The sequence below is a fragment of the Schistocerca serialis genome, chromosome 12 (genome assembly GCF_023864345.2).
Source record: "Schistocerca serialis cubense isolate TAMUIC-IGC-003099 chromosome 12, iqSchSeri2.2, whole genome shotgun sequence".
In the NCBI taxonomy this organism is placed as follows: domain Eukaryota; kingdom Metazoa; phylum Arthropoda; class Insecta; order Orthoptera; family Acrididae; genus Schistocerca; species Schistocerca serialis.
In genome coordinates, this window is record NC_064649.1 from 8301145 (window position 1) to 8323006 (window position 21862).

Below are 21862 nucleotides of genomic sequence, written 5' to 3' on the forward strand. Positions count from 1 at the left end.
AAAGGAGGACATCAAAAGCAGACTAGCACTGGCAAAAAAAGGCATTCCTGGTCAAGAGAATTCTAATAGTATCACATATAGGCCTTAATTAAAGAAAGAAATTTCTGAGAAGGTTGTTTGGAACACAGCATTGTCCGGCAGTGCAACACGGACTGTGGGAAAACCAGAACAAAAGACAATCGAAGCGTTTGAGATGTCACACTACAGAAGAACACTGAAAATTAGGTGGACCGATAAGATAAGGAACGAGAAAGTTCTACACACAATTGGCGAGGAAAGGAATACACGGAAAATGTCGACGAGCAGTATGGACGGGACGGTAGGACATCTGTTACAATGTCAGGGAATAACTTCCATGGTATCAGAGGGAACTGTAGAGGAATACAGAGACTGGAATACATCCGGCAAATAACTCAGGACATAGTTTGCAAGAACTACTCTGAGATGAAGAGGTCGGCACAGCAGAAGTTCGTGGTGTGCAGCATCAAATCAGTCAGCAGACTGACGACTGGAGAAAACAAAATTAAGGAGTGAATCCAAAATTGAAACCTGAGGGACTACTTTTCTGATTTTACCCCAGTCGCTAACATTTTCTACCTTTCCGACATTATCTGAATTATTCAGCACAATGCGTATGCTCGAACACATACGAAGAGACACTACTGACGAGGTTCGAGATTTGGATATTCTGTTTGTAATGTAATTTGAAAGTGGTAACAATATTTTGTACAGTTCGACTGCCGGTCAGTCCTAGGATTTAACCTGCCACTGAGCATTCATCTCACCTAAGTTAACGATTTGTGTACGTTACAAATTGATCCGCACTGTGTTTTGGACCTCACAATAAACTCCGGTCCCTCTGCAACTGGCTGGTATTTCAGTTCAGAGGTCAGAGGAAGGTAAGGGCATATCACCTCCAGTAGGACCACACCTAGTAAAGTACAAATCTAATCGATAAGGACAGCTCTATCTTTCGCTGACAATTCCACGACAAATATACTTCTGTCATTAAGGAGTCTCTCAGAATCCAGAGTGAGTGACAACGGAGGCCAAACCTCGTCAGGAAGTTACCCCCGGGTCCCAGATAAACCGGTGCAGTGGAGCAGTTGTGAAGTAGGTGGGTCGACAGACTGTACCCGAACTGCAGAATCGTCACTTCTGTAAAAACTGCCTCAGATAGACAGACTGTGACAACAGCTGTGGCCTATTTCAAAAGCAGCACGTGTACAAGTTTAAGACTAGTTAAGACTGAGAAAGACGTGATCTCCGAATGAACTTTTTCGCCACCGAAGTTCAATATTTTGCAGTAGCCTCTGTTCCAGCTTTTACTGAGTTAACCCCTCAAAAATACTGCAAAATTAGTGAGAGTTTCTGTCAAGTTCTAAGTCTGACACAAATGTAAAGCCGTCGAGTTTTCGCAAAACGAAATTCGCACCGTACACTTACCTTGCACATGTATAGGGAGTCGCTGCAGGTGCAGTCCCGTCGCCGCTGCCGACGGAGACGTCCCGCCGGGTGCACCGCCGGCGTAGTGGGTGGGGCTGGTGCCCGGGAAGGCCTGCCTCGCCAATACCTGCACAGACGCGTCTCGACTCGTACCGACAACAGTGTAGAATTTTTCTTTTAGTTATGTATTTTGAAATGGAACGTTCTGTGATACCAAGGAAATTGTAAATCAGCAAACTCATCATCATCATCAGTTATCTGCTATGTTAGCAGGTCCTTTGCCTCTCCATTTTCTGCGATCCATTGCTTCCTTCTTAAGGCTGCTGTATGTTGTACCGTCCATCATGTCATCCAGTATCTGGAATCTGTTCCTTCCTCGCTTCCTTTTCCCTTCTACATAACCTTCTAAAACTGTTTTTATCAGTCCGTCATTCTTTCTTAATATATGCCCAATCCAATTTCTTTTTCTTCTTTATATTACATCTAGTAACTGCCTTTTCTCTCCCACTCTTCTCAGTACCTCTTCATTTTTTACTCTGTCCATCCAACTTATTCTTTCCATCTTCCGCCATGTCTAGATCTCAAAAGCCTCCAGCCTTTCTCTGTCTTCTTTCCTCATAGTCCATGTTTCAGCGCCATACAGAAGAACACTCCATACAAGACATTTTATGAGTCTCTTTCTGAGTTCTCTGTCCAGACCGCTGCAGAAGATTCTCCTTATCTTATAAAACCCCTCTTTTGCCATTGCTATCCTTGTTTTAATTTCTGTGGTGCACTTCCAGTCGGTGTCTATCCAGCTTCCAAGATACTTAAAATTTTGCAACTGTTTTAGTGTTTCTCCATTCAGCACAATTTTTATTTCCTTATTTCCTCCTATTGCCAATACTTTTGTTTTATTTGTGTTAATTTTCATTCCATATTTTTTTCCGTTAGTTGCAATGGCGTCCACCAAATCCTGTAATTCTTTTTCCTGTGTGGCTAGAAGGACCATGTCATCAGCAAATCTCAAGCACCCTACTCTTCTTCCTCCAATTTCTACTCCTTTGTCATCTAATGAGCATTGGTCAATCATATTTTCCAAGTACAGGTTGAAAAAGAGTAGGTGATAAACAGCATCCTTGTCTTACTCCTTTCCCTAGTCTGATCCAGTTTGTACTTTCTCCTCTCACTTTAACTGAAACTTTTTGATTAAGGTACAGTGAGTTTATAAGCCTTCTGGTTTTCCAGTCCACTCTCTTTTCCCTCATAATAGTCGCCAGCTTGTCAAAATCAGTAAACTAGCTGTCAGAAAATACGATGAGCTGAATTGCTACACTGTTTGCCAAACAAATTTTTCTTGTTGTAACTGTTGTGTTGGAGCACTGGTACTGTATAAATTTTTTCATCATTTTTCTGTCGCATAAGCTTGTGCTAAAAACATTTGGTGTCCTAATAATCACATGTCATCTCATTATAGAAATTGAAATTAGGTGGACAAGCAATTACTTCTCGAGGAACTGCAACAAATTCCCTAGCCTCTGTGACATGCGTTGTTGAAAGTACTGGCTTCCATAACTGTGATAGTTAAGTGCAAAGCATATTTGTTGTCTTTGAACACAGATATTTTCATAGCCGTATACGACATTCTGGGTTTCCCATGTTTTTAACAACATAATATGTGTCGCTGTGACAGTGTATTAAAATCTTACTTGAATGCAAAATAAACACTGCAGCACATGTTGGGGAAGTAGATATTTACGAAATTCTCTTGAAATTTGTTGTAGTTGTTCTTAATGAATTTTTTTTTTTATTATTATTAATTGGTGAAAGCTTACAAGCAAATTTTTCTTAACTGGTTTGACTGATCCTTTAAGCAACAAGTGTTAAATATTTTGATCACAAATAATGTTCAGCCCTTACTTGGGTCTAGCCCTCCCCCTCCTAGACAATCTCATGCAGTAGCTGTGTAGCAAACACGTTAACATACTACTACTACTACTACTACTACTACCCTACTACTACTACTACTACTAATAATAATAATAATTATTATTATTATTATTATTATTATTGTCATATTTTGAGATAGCCACAGCCTGGGAGGAACTCAAAGATGAGGTCATCTGTAAAGTGAAAGAAAATTCCTCTAATCAAAAAGGAGAAACATCCATGACAGAATGACACATTCAATAAAGTAGTTAAGAACAGGAAAATGGTGCACAACAATTTCAACTGTGACAGAACTCAAGTTAATCTGGTACCATATTGGAGGTGAGGAAGCAAACAACAAGAACCATCAGGAGAGTCAAAAGTGAATATGAAAAGGATCGATTGCAATGAAGAGTAGATATTTCCGAAGCTACAACATGAGAGACCTCAAGAAGACATTTAAAACCAGAATCATAGCATAGCAACCACAAAATCTGTGTTTCAGAAAAACGGATGGAGTACTGGCACTGAACAGAAAAGATAACAGAAAGACAATGGCAAGGTACCAACTACAGAAAACCCTCCCAAAGTCAAAATCACCAGATAAATTGGAATCAAGAGACAAATAATGAAACTGAAACACAGCAGAGCACCAGGAGAAGATAGCATCATAGCTGAACTGCTAAAGGAAGAAATAATAGACTGATATCTTTATTGGTCATCACATATGAAATTATATCGCAGTGCCCGCTAGATTGCACACAGTCTCTACTGGAAAACTAGATAGGAGAATACCAAGCACGCTTCGGGCTGGGAAAAATTGACCTGTTAAAAGCAATGCCGGTATTTAGATCTGAACAACCAGAATTTTTCAGTATTTGTTTGGTCTTGGTTACAACATTCTTAAATAATTTTTGTTTAAAAAAAAATGTTTATTTGTAAGGCATTGTTGGCCGGGAGGCCCCATGCGGGGGGAGTTTATTTGTAAAATTTCCATTGCTCTGAAATGTCAGACTATTATAAGAAATGGCAAAAGCAGTCAGAGCTATTTTAATGCCCACAGAACAACGAACAAATACATGACATGAGAATTGGTACAGCATTGCTGACACAGTGATGTACCTGTTGTCTTTTACTATCCAGAAGCAATGTATCCTTGAAGATGGATACCAGGCTTGTCATATGTAGCCCAAAAATAATTATCCTTTATGAAGTTCTGTGGCTTCTGAAGGACTGGTGCTTTCTTTGAATGATACTTTTTGTGACGAAAGGAGTTCACTTACAGATTAGCACGTTATATAATAAGTTTTATGAACATAATCAACAGTAACTAATGGCCAATGGATTAATTCATTATCGAAATTTTAACTGTTGCCAGGTAATTGTTAATGATAAACGTTCTATTTTGCCCGCTATCTAAACTGGAAGGATTATAATTCAGAGCAAGCGAGCAAATGTGAAGTTTTTCGTGCTCCTTGGGTTTAAAAACAGAACAGAAATATTGGAATTTATACAGAACCCATGAACCATGGACCTTGCCGTTGGTGGGGAGGCTTGCGTGCCTCAGCGATACAGATAGCCGTACCGTAGGTGCAACCACAACGGAGGGGTATCTGTTGAGAGGCCAGACAAACGTGTGGTTCCTGAAGAGGGGCAGCAGCCTTTTCAGTAGTTGCAAGGGCAACAGTCTGGATGATTGACTGATCTGGCCTTGTAACAATAACCAAAACGGCCTTGCTGTGCTGGTACTGCGAACGGCTGAAAGCAAGGGGAAACTACAGCCGTAATTTTTCCCGAGGGCATGCAGCTTTACTGTATGATTACATGATGATGGCGTCCTCTTGGGTAAAATATTCCGGAGGTAAAATAGTCCCCCATTCGGATCTCCGGGCGGGGACTACTCAAGAGGATGTCGTTATCAGGAGAAAGAAAACTGGCGTTCTACGGATCGGAGCGTGGAATGTCAGATCCCTTAATCGGGCAGGTAGGTTAGAAAATTTAAAAAGGGAAATGGATAGGTTGAAGTTAGATATAGTGGGAATTAGTGAAGTTCGGTGGCAGGAGGAACAAGACTTCTGGTCAGGTGACTACAGGGTTATAAACACAAAATCAAATAGGGGTAATGCAGGAGTAGGTTTAATAATGAATAGGAAAATAGGAATGCGGGTAAGCTACTACAAACAGCATAGTGAACGCATTATTGTGGCCAAGATAGATACGAAGCCCACACCTACTACAGTAGTACAAGTTTATATGCCAACTAGCTCTGCAGATGACGAAGAAATTGAAGAAATGTATGATGAAATAAAAGAAATTATTCAGATTGTGAAGGGAGACGAAAATTTAATAGTCTTGGGTGACTGGAATTCGAGTGTAGGAAAAGGGAGAGAAGGAAACATAGTAGGTGAATATGGATTGGGGGACAGAAATGAAAGAGGAAGCCGCCTGGTAGAATTTTGCACAGAGCACAACATAATCATAACTAACACTTGGTTTAAGAATCATGAAAGAAGGTTGTATACATGGAAGAACCCTGTAGATACTAAAAGGTATCAGATAGATTATATAATGGTAAGACAGAGATTTAGGAACCAGGTTTTAAATTGTAAGACATTTCCAGGGGCAGATGTGGACTCTGACCACAATCTATTGGTTATGACCTGTAGATTAAAACTGAAGAAACTGCAAAAAGGTGGGAATTTAAGGAGATGGGACCTGGATAAACTAAAAGAACCAGAGGTTGTACAGAGATTCAGGGAGAGCATAAGGGAGCAATTGACAGGAATGGGGGAAATAAATACAGTAGAAGAAGAATGGGTAGCTTTGAGGGATGAAGTAGTGAAGGCAGCAGAGGATCAAGTAGGTAAAAAGACGAGGGCTAGTAGAAATCGTTGGGTAACAGAAGAAATATTGAATTTAATTGATGAAAGGAGAAAATATAAAAATGCAGTAAGTGAAACAGGCAAAAAGGAATACAAACGTCTCAAAAATGAGATCGACAGGAAGTGCAAAATGGCTAAGCAGGGATGGCTAGAGGACAAATGTAAGGATGTAGAGGCCTATCTCACTAGGGGTAAGATAGATACCGCCTACAGGAAAATTAAAGAGACCTTTGGAGATAAGAGAACGACTTGTATGAATATCAAGAGCTCAGATGGAAACCCAGTTCTAAGCAAAGAAGGGAAAGCAGAAAGGTGGAAGGAGTATATAGAGGGTCTATACAAGGGCGATGCACTTGAGGACAATATTATGGAAATGGAAGAGGATGTAGATGAAGATGAAATGGGAGATATGATACTGCGTGAAGAGTTTGACAGAGCACTGAAAGACCTGAGTCGAAACAAGGCCCCCGGAGTAGACAATATTCCATTGGAACTACTGACGGCCGTGGGAGAGCCAGTCCTGACAAAACTCCACCATCTGGTGAGCAAGATGTATGAAACAGGCGAAATACCCTCAGACTTCAAGAAGAATATAATAATTCCAATCCCAAAGAAAGCAGGTGTTGACAGATGTGAAAATTACCGAACTATCAGCTTAATAAGTCACAGCTGCAAAATACTAACACGAATTCTTTACAGACGAATGGAAAAACTAGTAGAAGCCAACCTCGGGGAAGATCAGTTTGGATTCCGTAGAAACACTGGAACACGTGAAGCAATACTGACCTTACGACTTATCTTAGAAGAAAGATTAAGGAAAGGCAAACCTACGTTTCTAGCATTTGTAGACTTAGAGAAAGCTTTTGACAATGTTGACTGGAATACTCTCTTTCAAATTGTAAAGGTGGCAGGGGTAAAATACAGGGAGCGAAAGGCTATTTACAATTTGTACAGAAACCAAATGGCAGTTATAAGGGTCGAGGGACATGAAAGGGAAGCAGTGGTTGGGAAGGGAGTAAGACAGGGTTGTAGCCTCTCCCCGATGTTGTTCAATCTGTATATTGAGCAAGCAGTAAAGGAAACAAAAGAAAAATTCGGAGTAGGTATTAAAATTCATGGAGAAGAAATAAAAACTTTGAGGTTCGCCGATGACATTGTAATTCTGTCAGAGACAGCAAAGGACTTGGAAGAGCAGTTGAATGGAATGGACAGTGTCTTGAAAGGAGGATATAAGATGAACATCAACAAAAGCAAAACAAGGGTAATGGAATGTAGTCTAATTAAGTCGGGTGATGCTGAGGGAATTAGATTAGGAAATGAGGCACTTAAAGTAGTAAAGGAGTTTTGCTATTTGGGGAGCAAAATAACTGATGATGGTCGAAGCAGAGAAGATATAAAATGTAGGCTGGCAATGGCAAGGAAAGCGTTTCTGAAGAAGAGAAATTTGTTAACATCCAGTATTGATTTAAGTGTCAGGAAGTCATTTCTGAAAGTATTCGTATGGAGTGTAGCCATGTATGGAAGTGAAACATGGACGATAAATAGTTTGGACAAGAAGAGAATAGAAGCTTTCGAAATGTGGTGCTACAGAAGAATGCTGAAGATTAGATGGGTAGATCACATAACTAATGAGGAAGTATTGAACAGGATTGGGGAGAAGAGAAGTTTGTGGCACAACTTGACCAGAAGAAGGGATCGGTTGGTAGGACATGTTCTGAGGCATCAAGGGATCACCAATTTAGTATTGGAGGGCAGCGTGGAGGGTAAAAATCGTAGAGGGAGACCAAGAGATGAATACACTAAGCAGATTCAGACGGATGTAGGTTGCAGTAGGTACTGGGAGATGAAAAAGCTTGCACAGGATAGAGTAGCATGGAGAGCTGCATCAAACCAGTCTCAGGACTGAAGACCACAACAACAACAACAACAACATCTAAACTGTTCATTTGAATGAGCATTGTTGCTCAATTGTATTCATATTCTTGTTAAAAAGTAAGTAAATAAATTTGAGTACAACGCCCCCCCCCCCCCCCCCCCCCCCCCCCCCCCCCCCCCCGCGCCGGTTTTAATCGCGCGCACACACACACACACACACACACACACACACACACACACACACACACACACACACAACCTACAACTTTTCTTCAAAAACTTCTGATTTATCTATCATCTGTATTGAATAACAAAGGAAAAAGTAACTTATGGCAACAGTAACAAATAAAAAGAAGAATAATTCATTCATTGTTTTCACAAACAGGAAATAGCTGATCTACTGCCTGCGTTTACATAGCATGCCGTTATCTGGTTGTAGTCCATTGGAACAGGCAACTCAACACGAAAAATAGCAATCTCCAATCGATTTTCATCCTTTAACACCAAGTATTCATAATGCCTTGAAAGTAGTAAGTTCCCTAATCATACTATAATCATTGGTGGAGACTTTAATCATCCAACAATTAATTGCGTAAATTACAGTTTTGTTGGTTGTGGGCACGATTAAGACATCCTGTGAAACTTTACTAAATGTCTTCTCTGAAAACTATTAAGGACAGATAGTTACGAACCCCACTCGTTATGGAAATATATCGGATCTAATGGCAACAAATAGACCTGACCTCTTTGAGAATGTAGACATTAAAACCGGTATCAGTTATCAAGACGTGGCTGAGGCAACAATGATTACTAAAGTACAAACATGCAGAAACATGTATATTTTCAGTAAACTAGATAAAAAAATCTGTCATATCTCAGCGAGGAACTTTTAAATTTTCAGCAAAGGGCAGGAGCATGTACAGGAACTCTGGCTCAAGTTTAAAAGAATACAATCACTGAAAAGAGACTTCTAAAGAAACAGACATTACTGCATAATAGGTGTAAAACAAAGCGCAGGGCTGTGGATGGAGAGATGCCGAACGAAAAGCATTTGGCTGTCGAGAGAGCAATGCGTGATGTCTTCGGTGGCTACCGTAGCAGAATATTGTCAAATGACATTTCACAAAATCCTAAGAAATTCTGTCCATATGTAATGGCTGGTAGTGGCGCCGAAGTTAGTGTCCAGGCCCTAGTGAATGAGACAGGAACTGAAATTAAGAGTGGCAAAGCAAAAGCTGAAATGCTTAACTTCATTTTCAAATGTTCCTTTACAAAGGAAATCCGATTAGAACTGGCCCATTTAATCCTCGTATCACTGGAAAGATGGCTGAAATCGGTATCACTATCAGTGTCAGTGGTGTCGAGCAACAGCTGAAACCGTTAAAATCGAACAAAGCTCCAGGTCCCCAAGAAATACATGTCAGATTTTATACTGAATTTGTGTCGGAGTTAGCCCCTCTTCTCACTATAATCTACCACAGATCTCATAAACAAAAAACTGTGCCCAGTTCTTGGAAAACGGCACAGGTCACACCTTTCAAGTTGCAGACAATATTAATATTAAAAACAGGCTCTTTGCAGATGATGGATTTATCTATAATGAAGTATTATCTGAAAGAAGCTGCATAAATATTCAGTCACATCTTGATAAGATTTCAACTTGGTGCACAGATTGGCAACTTGCTCAAAATGTTCAGAAATGTTAGATTTTGCACATGAAAAAACAAAAAACTGTAGTTTTGACTGTAATATCAATCAATTGCTGTTGGAAACAGCCAAACCATACAAATATCTGGGTGTAACACTTTGTAGAGATACGAAATGGAATGACCACATAGATTCAGCCGTAGCTAAAGCAGGTTGTAGACTTTGGTTTATTGGTAGAATACTGGAAAAGTGCAATCAGTCAACTAAACAGATTGCTTACAAATCGCTCTTACGACCCAGCCTAGAATATTGCTCAACTGTATGGGACCCGTACCAGATACGATTAACAGGGGCTATTGAATGTATACAGAGAAGAGCAGCACGAATGGTAACAGGTTTGTTTAATCTGTGGAAGAGTGTCACGTCGATACTGAAGGAACTGAACTGGCAAACTCTTGAAAACTGATGTAAACTATTCCGAGAAAGTCTATAATGAAGTTTCAAGAACTGACTTCAAATGATTACTCTACGGATATACTACAAGCCCCTACCTATCGCTCGCATAGGGGTCGTGAGGAATAATCAGTGCACGTACAGAGACATTCAAACTGTCATTCTTCCTGCACTCCATACTCGAGTAGAACAGGAAGAAGCCCTAAAATCTGGTACAAAGCGACTTACCCTCTACCGTGCACCTCATGGTGGTTTACAGAGTGTAGATGTAGATGTACAACACGATTTTTGTGCAGTTTCAAAAAAGCTGAAATCAACAGGAAAATACTGCTGATTTTTTACAGTAATCAACCCTTAATTAATTTTTGAGAAAAGTAACAAACAGTATATGGACTAAAGTTTCTTTTATTTGCCTTTTTTTAATGCAAGATATCTGGAAACTTATAATGCAAAAGTCTGAGGGGAACTAAAATTTTTCAGTCGTTCTTTAATGTCTACATCTACAACTGGAAACAACGGCAATAAAAGGCCAAAAATTGATTATTTCAGAAACTGTAATACGCATCAAAATATTCATCGGAGCCTTACGTATTACCTGTTTTTGAAATTACCAGGAAGTTTTAGGAGCAGTTCAAGCAGTGAGGTTAAACTGGAAATAAAAAAACGGGTATATCAGAAAACTGGCTGTTTTACTGATAACTGTCATCCCTACTACAGCATTTTGGAAGACTGGAGGCACGTACAATACATAATACCTATCATGTAAAGAAAAAGTGAGGTATTAAAACACTGCCATCAAGCCAGAAACCTGATACAAGTCAGAAACTTCAGTTGTAGACCAGAAATGTGCACTAGAAAACATCAAGAAACTAGAGAAGAATCGTCAGAAAAATCCTGGGGCCTAATGACACAGAAGAACACTACAGTCTGCAGAGTAGACAAGAGCCCCAATGGGCATCTAATGTGGGTATCTTTAACACTTCACAACGAAACGTCAACTGAAATTTTACGGGCATACAAAAAATGCCGGACACCCGAAAAAGTGGAAAGATCTCAGAATTCACAGAAATCACTGAAAATGTGAAGTGAATCGCCCAACTCGAAAAGACCTGGAGGATGTTGCCGTCACAGACTCAGATACACGAGACAGACAAACGTCCGACTACAAGTCAAAGTGGAATGTGAGCTGGGCGGCCACAATATTCGAGGCAGGAAGAACTTAATCAGAAGAAAATACACACCGAAAAGATGAACGAAGTGTGGCCCTGAGAAAATCTCACATCAAGCAGATGCTTGGCATGATCCTCTGGCAACCTATACATGTATAATAATAATACCACCACAGGAAAATCCAGGCTGCAATGTAATATTGTTATGAAAAGGATAGTTGCTACTCTCCATACAGAGGAGATGCTGAATTGCAGATAGAAACAACAAAAAGATTGTCACAAAATAAGCTTTTGGCCAACAAGACCTTTGTCAAAAATCCCCCCCCCCCCCCCACACACACACACACACACACACACACACACACACACACACACACAAATGCAACTCACAAACACATGACCGCAGCCTCTGGCAGCTGAAACCACACTACAAGCAGCAGCAGCTGCAAAGCACGATGGGAGAGGCAACTGGGTGGGGGTAAAGACGAGGGGATGGTGGAGTGCTGCCGGGGAGCACGCAGGAATGAGGTGGCGAGAGCACAGAGCAGGTAGGTGCAGTCGGGAGGTTAGACGGATGGTGGGAGGCTAGTCAAAAGGGAGAGAAGTAAAAAGACAGGCTGTGCTGGTGGGGCAGAGGGCTCTGTAGTGCCGGAATGGGGACAGGGAAGGGGCAGACGGGTGAGGAAAGTGACTAAGGAAGGAAGAAGCCAGGAGGGTTACGGGGACGTAGGATATATTGGAAACGAAGTTCCCACCTGTGCGATTCAGAAAAGCTGGTGTCGGTAGGAAGGACGGCACGAGCTGTGAACCGGTCACTGAAATGAAGAATGTCTCGTTTGGAGCCACATTTGGCAACGAGCTGGACAGTCGTTTCTCAGCCACAGTTTGTCGGTAGCCGTTCGTACGGACAGACAGCTCGTCGGTTGTCGTGCCCACGTAGAATGCGGCACACTGGTTGCAGTTTAACTCGTAGATCACGTGGCTGGTTTCACAGATGGCCCTGCCTCTGATGGGGTAGGTGTTGTTTGTGATTGGACTGGAGTAGGAGATGGTGGTGGGCGGATGTACGGGACAGGTCTCGCATCTAAGTTTATTACAGGAGTACGAGTCACGAGGAAAGGGGTTGGGAGCAGGGGTCTTGTAGGGACGGACGAGTACATTGTACAGGTTCGGTGGATGACGGAAAACCACAGTGGGAGGGGTGAGAAGGGTAGTGGGCAGAACATTTCCTATCTCAGGGCACGACAAGATGTAGACGAAGAAGCAGGAAGTGAGTAGAGGGGACAGTTTTTTGAGGTGGTGACTGCTGCCATCTATTCCATAATAAGAAGTCCCTTCCGTACAGCCCAACCACAGGTGGTCATCACATCACATAGTGTGGCTTCAGCCCGCAGAGGGTGCGCGCGCGCGTGTGTGTGTGTGTGTGTGTGTGTGTGTGTGTGTGTGTGTGTGTGTCAGTATCTCCACTAAATGGTAAGTAGCAACTATCCTTTTCATAGTATTGTTAATAATACCAGTGATATCATTGGCCAACTACAAACTTCCCTTGTTAATTTTCAGTGTCCACTGCTCTCTTTGTCAGTTGACATTTGGTTATGGAAGCAGGTGATTTTGTGACCAATGCACTTCTCTGCTGGTAGCAGGTAGGAACCTACATCCAAGTGCAGCTCTACTTTGGTGGCTATTTTACTCAAAACATAAACTGTCAGTTTTTCTTCTCTTAAAAACCTGCCAGGTTAAACAGTGCAGCACATCTTCTTACCCTCTAAACAAAACGTGACATTTCAAATGAGAAGAGTTCTGTAAATGAGTACCTGTTGTTCTGGAGTAGAGGAACTTGTGCTTGGAGCCACCGGTTGATCAGAGCTCTCTTCTTTTACCTGCTGTCTCGGGGGTGGAGTCTCGGCTAACTTTGGCGTTGACGAGTGACTGAAAATACAAAAGCAGTTTTCACTTTTGGTCTATGTAAACAACAACAAAGATCTAAGTCTGCAGGCTTGCATTGCCATCGGTCGTTAGACTGTGTCATATTTCCTCTGTCCAATCTACATTTTGACATCTCTGCTGGTATCTTCTTCGGGATCTAGTAGTGTCCACAGTTGTATGAACACTTTACTGTAGAAAAAATATTATGTGGCCTGACAACCCAGAAGATTTTACCTTCAACAACAATGTTGTAAGACTAAATGGCATACAACCCAATGAAATTCTCTGCATATTGCATAACTAAGTGTGTGTGTGTGTGTGTGTGTGTGTGTGTGTGTGTAAACAGAAGAAATTGTAAATATATTAACTAGTTTCTAGGTGCACACCTCACCTGAAATTCTTTTGGTTGATCAAATACATTGTACTCCATGTTATTCTGAAAGACAGCCTTTCCTCTGCGAACACAATATTTACAGTACCATGTTATATCCTGCTCCAAGAAACTGGCCTTTTTACTTTTTGTGGGAAATTATCTACTCATGTAGGCTACACAATTCCTCTTTCCTAGTTCACTTTTACATCTTTATTTACACTTTCTCTTCTAGTTCCTTAATGTCCTTCTGCAGAACAACATTTGATTTCCATTGTCTGCAACACTCTTCCATCTATTTTTTTCCTTTATAACGGTTTGAAGGGCAGTGCCAGTATTAAAAATTCATGGAACTATCCACAGTCTCAACCACCACATAACATATTTCTTTTATCAGTGGATGCTGTACCTCCTTGTTTTTGTTCACTAATAATATTTTCTCCAGATTATTTACCTTTCTTGTTTCATTAACCCGAAGGGCAAACCCATTGGTGTACAGACTTATAACTCTCTTCTCCCACAAATTTTTGGTCGTTTACAATAAGTGTATGAGGAAAACAGAGGTGGCCTAAGGAGAGAACAGGCTTGTGGAAATTTCTGCTCTGCAGCGGAGTGTTTGTCGATACGAAACTTCCTGGCAGATGAAAATTGTGTGCTGGAACTAGATTCGAACTCGGGGCCTTTGCCTTTCGTGGGTAAGTGCTCTACCGGCTGAGCTACCCGAGCACAACCGACGACTTGCATCCTCTTGAACAGGGTGTATACATGGACAAGGAAAAAAAATTCCCAAATTTTTCCCGGATTTTCCAGTTGAAAATACACTTTCTCCAGGGTGAAAATATACTTTTTCCGTGTTAAGTGACAGTATACTTTTCCTCGGCAATGTAAAATTTATCAATCCTTAGAATGTTTATGGTTTTCTACACAGACCTAGAATTTGCCGGCACTTTAGAAAACGAAACCCAGGGGGGGGGGGGAAAACACGTTTTGGAAAGATCTTTTATGTGCAGCAACATGTACGCTGCATTTTTTCGTGTTACGGAGGTATAAATTCAAATTCCACTAAACACAGCATGTTACTTTCCGAAGCAATGAAATCGAGATTACGACGCGCTTTTGTAAGCCAGTCATAGCCCATGTCACGTGATCCCGTCAGCTGATGACAGCATAGGACACGTGACGTAGTCAACCAATAGCAAAGATCAATCTTCAGTAGCGCGAACACACAAAAAAGAAAAGTTAATGGTTTAAATTAATATACATAGTGTAGCTATAAGAAAAACAAAGCTTTGACAAATAATATTGGTCTCGCAGATTAATAAGCTGCAAGAGAAGCTAAGCTTCCACATATAATGCTGATCTTTTTGCGCGTGTTACACTTTACGATACATCACACAAATGTGCCAGTAAAATTTTTAATAAAGACGTAAATGTCTGATCTTCTGGGCTCGAAATTCTTCTAGATGGTCATCCTCAAAGAGTTGATTTTTAATTGAAAGTCAAACGCTCTGTCATTTAAGAAATTCATCGCACATTCTCTCACATAGTTCATCTTGCGTAAAGGGAAATTTACTTTGAAAGTAACACTTTACGAACCACCATTTGCAATATTTTCCCGTGGCCTGTTAGAAATTGGTTCGTTTCAGCAGTTGCGAGAGAGCGCCAGATAGCAGGCGTCACTGCGCCTGCGCAGGTACGATGACGCAGGAAGTCCGCGTGTTCGCACGTGTAAAACATTAAAAGATATTGCATTATGTCATAAAAGAAAAGAGACATCAAAGGATACTTAAAGAGCATCTCAATTTCGTGAACCATACTAAAATGCATAATTCAGCTTAAAGTGCACAATCGTATGTCCAGATTCAGATGTAAATTTTCTGGAGTACCAGTACTGTATTATCTCATGTTTGGTTCTTTATTATGGCATAATGCCATACGAGCTAGAGGATGGAAAACGTGCACGTGAAATGCAGCGAACAGTTGAAACTAGCCAACAGTGTGAAATTAAACACTTCGTGTCAAATAAACTGACTGCCTCAGCGCAAAAGATTAATAAAAGCCAAATCTATTTAGCAAACCGACAAAAATAACTTCATTGTTCTGCAAGGCGATTGATGCTTGATTGTCAGAAAGGTGGAAATAAAACCTGAAATTAACATCATATTTTAGCCTTCTGTAATTATGCGAACGTATTTTAATTCATTTGGTAGCTCTCGGCCACAGAAATTCGTTTTGTTTTCATTTAATGTGAGTGCAATAAACAAAGGGGAAATAGCAAAATCACTAAACGTAAACACAGGTCACATGGAAATTACCCCCCCCCCCCCTCACTACAAATCAGACTGCACTGTGCATCAGGCCAGTATCTACGATATTTCCGAACCGGAGCAATTTAGATAGTGGCGCCCAGCCACATATCTGTAGCCAGAAGCGGGAGAAGGTACTGCTCATACGCGACTCAACTGCGCATGCACAAGAGCCCGCCCGCAACTGCTCAAATCAATCTAATGTAAACAACTATCACGTCCCGCTCATAGGAGGCAATTTGTTGTTAGGAAGCACTGCATGTTCTTCCTAAAGCCTTTGACACACTTTGGTTCGCAGACGGTTGTATGAGAACTGTGTTTTGTCGTTGTATATGGCGCATTTCCTTTGCGACTTAAGTTTTATTTTCGTCCCCCCCCCCCTCTCCTCCTCCTCCTCTTTTTCATGTTTTGTTGCTGCAGTATTATTCTGCAGTAGCGGGATACAGTAATATCTTTTGTTAGAATATTGGTTCTTAACAGTCAAAAATCACAAAAATTTAACTGGTAACTAAAACAATGAAAAATTCCCGGAATTCTAAAAAATTCCCGGGTTTTTCCCGGTTTTCTCCCGGACGAAAAAGTTCCCGGGTTTTTCCCGGATCTCCCGGGTCTTATACACCCTGTTGAAGGTTCTGCCTCCAACCAGATGTAGAAAATGATGCTTCTTCCCCCATCCCCCCCTTTTTTCTCCTCCTGATCATGGATCATGGTGTACAGATTGTTTAAACATACATGTCAAGCATAGGAAACTCACTGGGTGATAGTTTTGAAATCGGGTGCATGTCAAAGTAAATCTTAGTGACAGTTGGATTATCTTCCTTCATTATATCATAAAACCATTTTGCACATATTTTATGTGATCTGCCCCTAGTTCGTAGTTCATTCTTCTCCTGCAGAAATGTGTCTGCTTTTATTTCCATTAAACCAACCTTACAACGGAGCAAGTCTAGGTGTGATGAGTCCTGAACTATAGATTGAAATATTTGTAACATATATGCTTGTATTCTGATAAGGAGTGTTATTTCAGCCCTAAACGTTTTTCTTTCTTCACGAGAATCTTTAACATTTTACTAACTGTGAGATGTAACGGCAAATAACCTGACGTAGACTTCCTCCTGCCATGGTGGCTCTCTCTGTATCCTTATGCTAATGATATACTTCAATTCTGGGTATTTACTACTCTCTGTTGAGGAGAAGGAATATTTAGAAATTTTAACAGAAACTTATATCGTGAAACTGGGTAATATCCTCATGGTAAAGTTCAGCAGCCTTACATTCTTTCATTCCTTTAGCTTTGAAGGCAAAACCTCAGATCCCCGAGTGCATTTAATAATAGGTTCCTTTTTACACTGTGCACTTTGCATTTCAAATCAATGTAAGGTCTTCTCAAATTGATATTTTTCACCCACCACAACATTCTTTGAGCGGTATGCCATTTTCATAATCACAAGAATCACCATATATTCTGATTCAGCTTTCAGTACCTCTTTGTGGACTAACACAAGAGCATCAAGTGAATTCTTGTCTGAAAGTAAGCTCGACTGTTTAGACGACAACGAAGTGTGGTTGCAGCACAATTCCTGCCAGTAAATACTGTTACAATAATGAGTAACATGGCATCCAGCAACCTGGCATGCCACTCTACTCTACTATCGCCACCTGCTTGCTATGAAAGATGGACAAGATAATTGAGAATGATTTTGTTTCATTTGTCAACATTTGCATTAACTCTAAGAATGCATGTATCACGTTTTGCTAGAAACCTTGGGATTTTAAATGCTTATAAATGTGACAATATTTTGCTTTTGTTAAAACTCAGGTGAGAGGTTGGCGTAAAGGGTCAATGCAATTACTACACCTAATTTAACTTTGAATTTTTTTTTGCATTTATCAAGTTTTGAGAAAATGCTCTTCATATGGGAAGCTAGTGGCACAAGAACAAAATTAATAAAACTGCTTGTGGAAGATACAGATCGGAACATAATACGGCAATGGCAACATACAGAACTGAAGTATATCATTAGCAAAAGGATGCAGAGAGAGCCACTGTGGTGTGAGAAAGTCTACATCAGGTTATTTGCCATTAGATCTCACAGTCAATAAAATATTCAAGATATTCTGTGAAGAAAGAGTTTAGCACTGAACTAATGCTCAGAATACAAATATATATTTCAATCTATCATTCAGGACTGCTTGTACCTGAATCTGCTCCATTGTAGGACTCCTTGTACCTGAACCTGCTTCACTGTTAAGTTGGTTTAATGGAAATAAAAGTAGACGCATGTCTGCAGAAGAAGAATGAATTATGAACTAGAGACACATCACATAAAATACACGCAAAGTGGTTTTACAGTATAATGAAGGAAGATAATCCAACCATCATGTAAGATTTACTTTGACATGCAGCCTATTTCAAAACTATCGATCAGTGAGATTTCCTATGCTAGACAAGTATGGTTAAACAATCTGTACATCACGATCCACACACACTCGGGAGAGGGAGAGAGGGGTGGAGGGGGGGGGGGGGGGGGGGGACCTTCAAGAGGATACAATTGAGTTGCTTCAACTTTGCTGGAATTTCTTTCTGACTTGGGCAAGGAAGAACCAAATGATGGCAACAATCCTATACATCTACTCTCAGATTCTTGCGGCAGCCAAAATAAAAACAGTTGTATGATGTCAATGCTTACAGCTTTCCTGTAAAAACACAAAATTTAATAATATTCGTCACTTATTTCCTGTTCGTAGCCATAGCTACATGTCTCCAGACTGAGTGTTTGATAGAATTGAGAAGTCTTTCAGAAAAAAACCAAACATCTGGTCTTTTCTAGAATAATATGTTCTTTCAGAAGAGTACAATACTCTCCAAGTTCTAAAAATACACTGGATCATTAAAAATCTAAAAGACAGTGCACAGAAAGTACTAAAATCCAAGCTACCATTCAGAAAACTTTACAATAACAATGTAATTACAATATGCAATTCTCCTTTTAGCACAGTTATTCATTTATTACATTGTATAGTATTGATGATGATGATGATGATGATGATCATATAAGCTAAATAATTGTGTTAGAACAGTCATAATCGTTATTACTGTGTTATGACACTGTTTTTCTATTATTATTGTTTGTATTCCCAATGGAGTTAAAATCTAAATTTTAAAAAATGCAATATCTAATAATGGAACCACCACAAATACGCACTGTAAAACAATGCAGGCATGTTCCAGAAAAAATTCCTAGTCTCAAGTGTGTTTTATTATGTTTTAACACCTTTGACAATGTGGAAAGCTATATCTTTCTGACATCTTCATTCCAAAGCAAACACACGAAAGTTTGTCAGTGATGTTTCTTGTGCAACAGATACTGGGAAATGCAACAGCATATTGCACCTGCGCAATTTTTAGTACCCAGTGATACACAAACTGAAACCTGCTAATTGTCATAGACAGTTTTCTTCCTGTTCACTGGTAGAGGACAAAACAAATAATAAGCAACATATCAGCCACAGATGTACAATGTAACAATGGGGCTTATGACATTAAACTTTGCACAAACAGGAAATTTTCATTAAATATGAAGAAGAATTAAAATTATAAGTGTTCAGTAGTGTTCCGGTGTAACGACAAGCGCCGGCACGACGATGACGAGTGCTACAGCAGATACGACTGTGAGATGACGTCAGCCGAGAGTGACGCCACGACTGGAACAGCAACTACACAAAGAGCCAAGCACCACACAGCCTAGCCGCGCCCACGAGCCTTCATAAAAACGCTATAGCACTGACTTACGAACTGAATTGTTTCGCTTGCACGGAAATTGTATATACTGAAGGACATCGATTGTTTGCACATCGCCTTTGTCAATGTGCAAAGTTAAGTATTGTCAATTTAACTTACTGTAATAAACTCCATTATTAATATTTGCTAGAGTCGCTGTCTAGTGATACGAGACAACAGCTTCCTAGGCCCCCTACATTAGACGAGTGGGCAAGATACTACAAGTAGTTACGACTGGCTACTTACTTCTACACAGTTTTTTTAATTTTCCATTTTACAATACTATCTAAACATTTAAACAAATAATGGAAAATCCAGGAAGGAATGTAACAATACCAGAGAAGGAAAGTTGCTACTCACCATATAGCGGAGATACTGAATCGCGATAGACACAACAAAAAGATTCACACAATTAAAGCTTTCGGCCATTAAGGCCTTTGTCAGCAGTAGACACACATACACGCGCGCGCGTTCACACACACACACACACACACACACACACACACACACACACACACACACACACACACACACTTAAATACTGCACACATGTCTGCAGTCTCAGAGAGCTGAAACAACACTGCGAGCAGCAGCACCAGTGCACGAGGGGAGTGGCGACTGGGTGGGGATAAGGAGGAGGCTGGGGTGGGGAGGGGGAGGGATAGTACGGTGGGAGTGGCGGACAGTGAAGTGTTGCAATTTAGACAGAGGGCAGGAGAGAAAGTGTGCAGGCAGGAGGGGGTAAGTAGCGGAAAGGAGAGAAATAAAAAGAAATTAAAAGACTGGGTGTGGCAGTGAAATGACGGCTATGTAGTGCTGGAATGGGAACAGGGAGAGAGCCGGACGGGTGAGGACAGTGACTGACGAAGGTCGAGGCCAGGAGGGTTATGGGAACGTAGGAAGTATTGCAGGGAAAGTTCCCACCTGCGTAATTCAGAAAAGCTGGTGTCGGTGGGAAGGATCCGTACGGAACAGGTTGTGAAGCAGTCATCGAGACGAGGGATATCACGTTTGGCAGCGTGTTCAACAACAGGGTGGTCCACTCGTTTTTCAGCCACAGTTTGTCGGTGGCCGTTCGTGCGGACAGACAGCTCGTCGGTTATCGTGCCCGCGTAGAATGCGGCACAGAGGTTGCAGCTTAGCTTGCAAATCACGTGACCGGTTTTACAAGTAGCCCTGCCTTTGATGGGATAGGTGATGTTAGTGACCGGACTGGAGTAGTTGGTGGTAGGAGGATGTACGGGACAGGTCTCGCATCCAGGTCTATTACAGGGGTACGAGGTAAGGGACCGGTAGCGGAGGTCGTGTAAGGACGGACGAGTATATTGTGTAGGTTCGGTGAACGGCAGAATACCACGGTAGGAGGGGTGGGAAGAACAGTGGGCAGGACATTTCTCATTTCGGGGCACGACGAGAGGTAATCGAAACCAATTATACAAACTCGACAATAACTAAGTGCATTTTAACAACCGCACAAAAATCACTGACGTGACTGTCGACCGATCCGGGAAACTCTGTCAGAAAGTTGCGGTACGGCAGAGAAGTGCGCCAGCGGTACCTCGTCGGGGTGGACGGTGTCGGGGCAGGTGGCCGGACGGCGGGTGTCGCGCTCACGGCAGTCGCCGGCGGCTCCTTCTTGACCCCTTTGTGATCGTCGTTTGTCCTTCCTGCCGCTACTTCCTCCAGGTCCAGGTTGTCGTCCAGTATGTTCGTCTTTTCTCCTCCCACTACACTGCTCAGTTCTGGATCCGCATACTCCAAGATGTTGAAATCGTTGCCCATCTCTGCCAGGTAATAATACAGAGACGGTTACAAATGTTTTTACACATTCGTAGCTAAGTGTGAACACATTACGTATACAGTGTACGAAATAGATCGTATATTAAATTTCAGGCACGCAGTCGCGCAAATAAAATTTTTTCCACAGATATTTCGCTCACGTCTCCTCCGGCCGTCCTCAGAGTGTGTCACGAGACTGACGACGAGGTGCCGAACGTGGCCTTTTACGCTCCACTGCGGCAGTACTGAACACGTGGGTCACAGACGCCGGTCGGCGGCGGAGACATACACTTACACACGCGCCGCCTGTGGCGGAGGTG

General features: G+C 41.3%; 1 protein-coding gene across 1 annotated transcript in view; it reads right to left on the reverse strand.

Annotated features, from left to right (window-relative positions):
• The window catches only part of LOC126428342 (histone-lysine N-methyltransferase 2C-like), a 440767-nt gene that overhangs the window by 244592 nt on the left and 174313 nt on the right, over positions 1-21862 (reverse strand). The window contains exons 35-37 of the mRNA XM_050090275.1: positions 21322-21547; positions 13195-13309; positions 1447-1573 (exon numbers count right to left, since the gene is read on the reverse strand). Coding sequence (XP_049946232.1) covers positions 1447-1573; positions 13195-13309; positions 21322-21547 — 468 coding nt within the window. The remainder of the gene's footprint in view (positions 1-1446; positions 1574-13194; positions 13310-21321; positions 21548-21862) is intronic.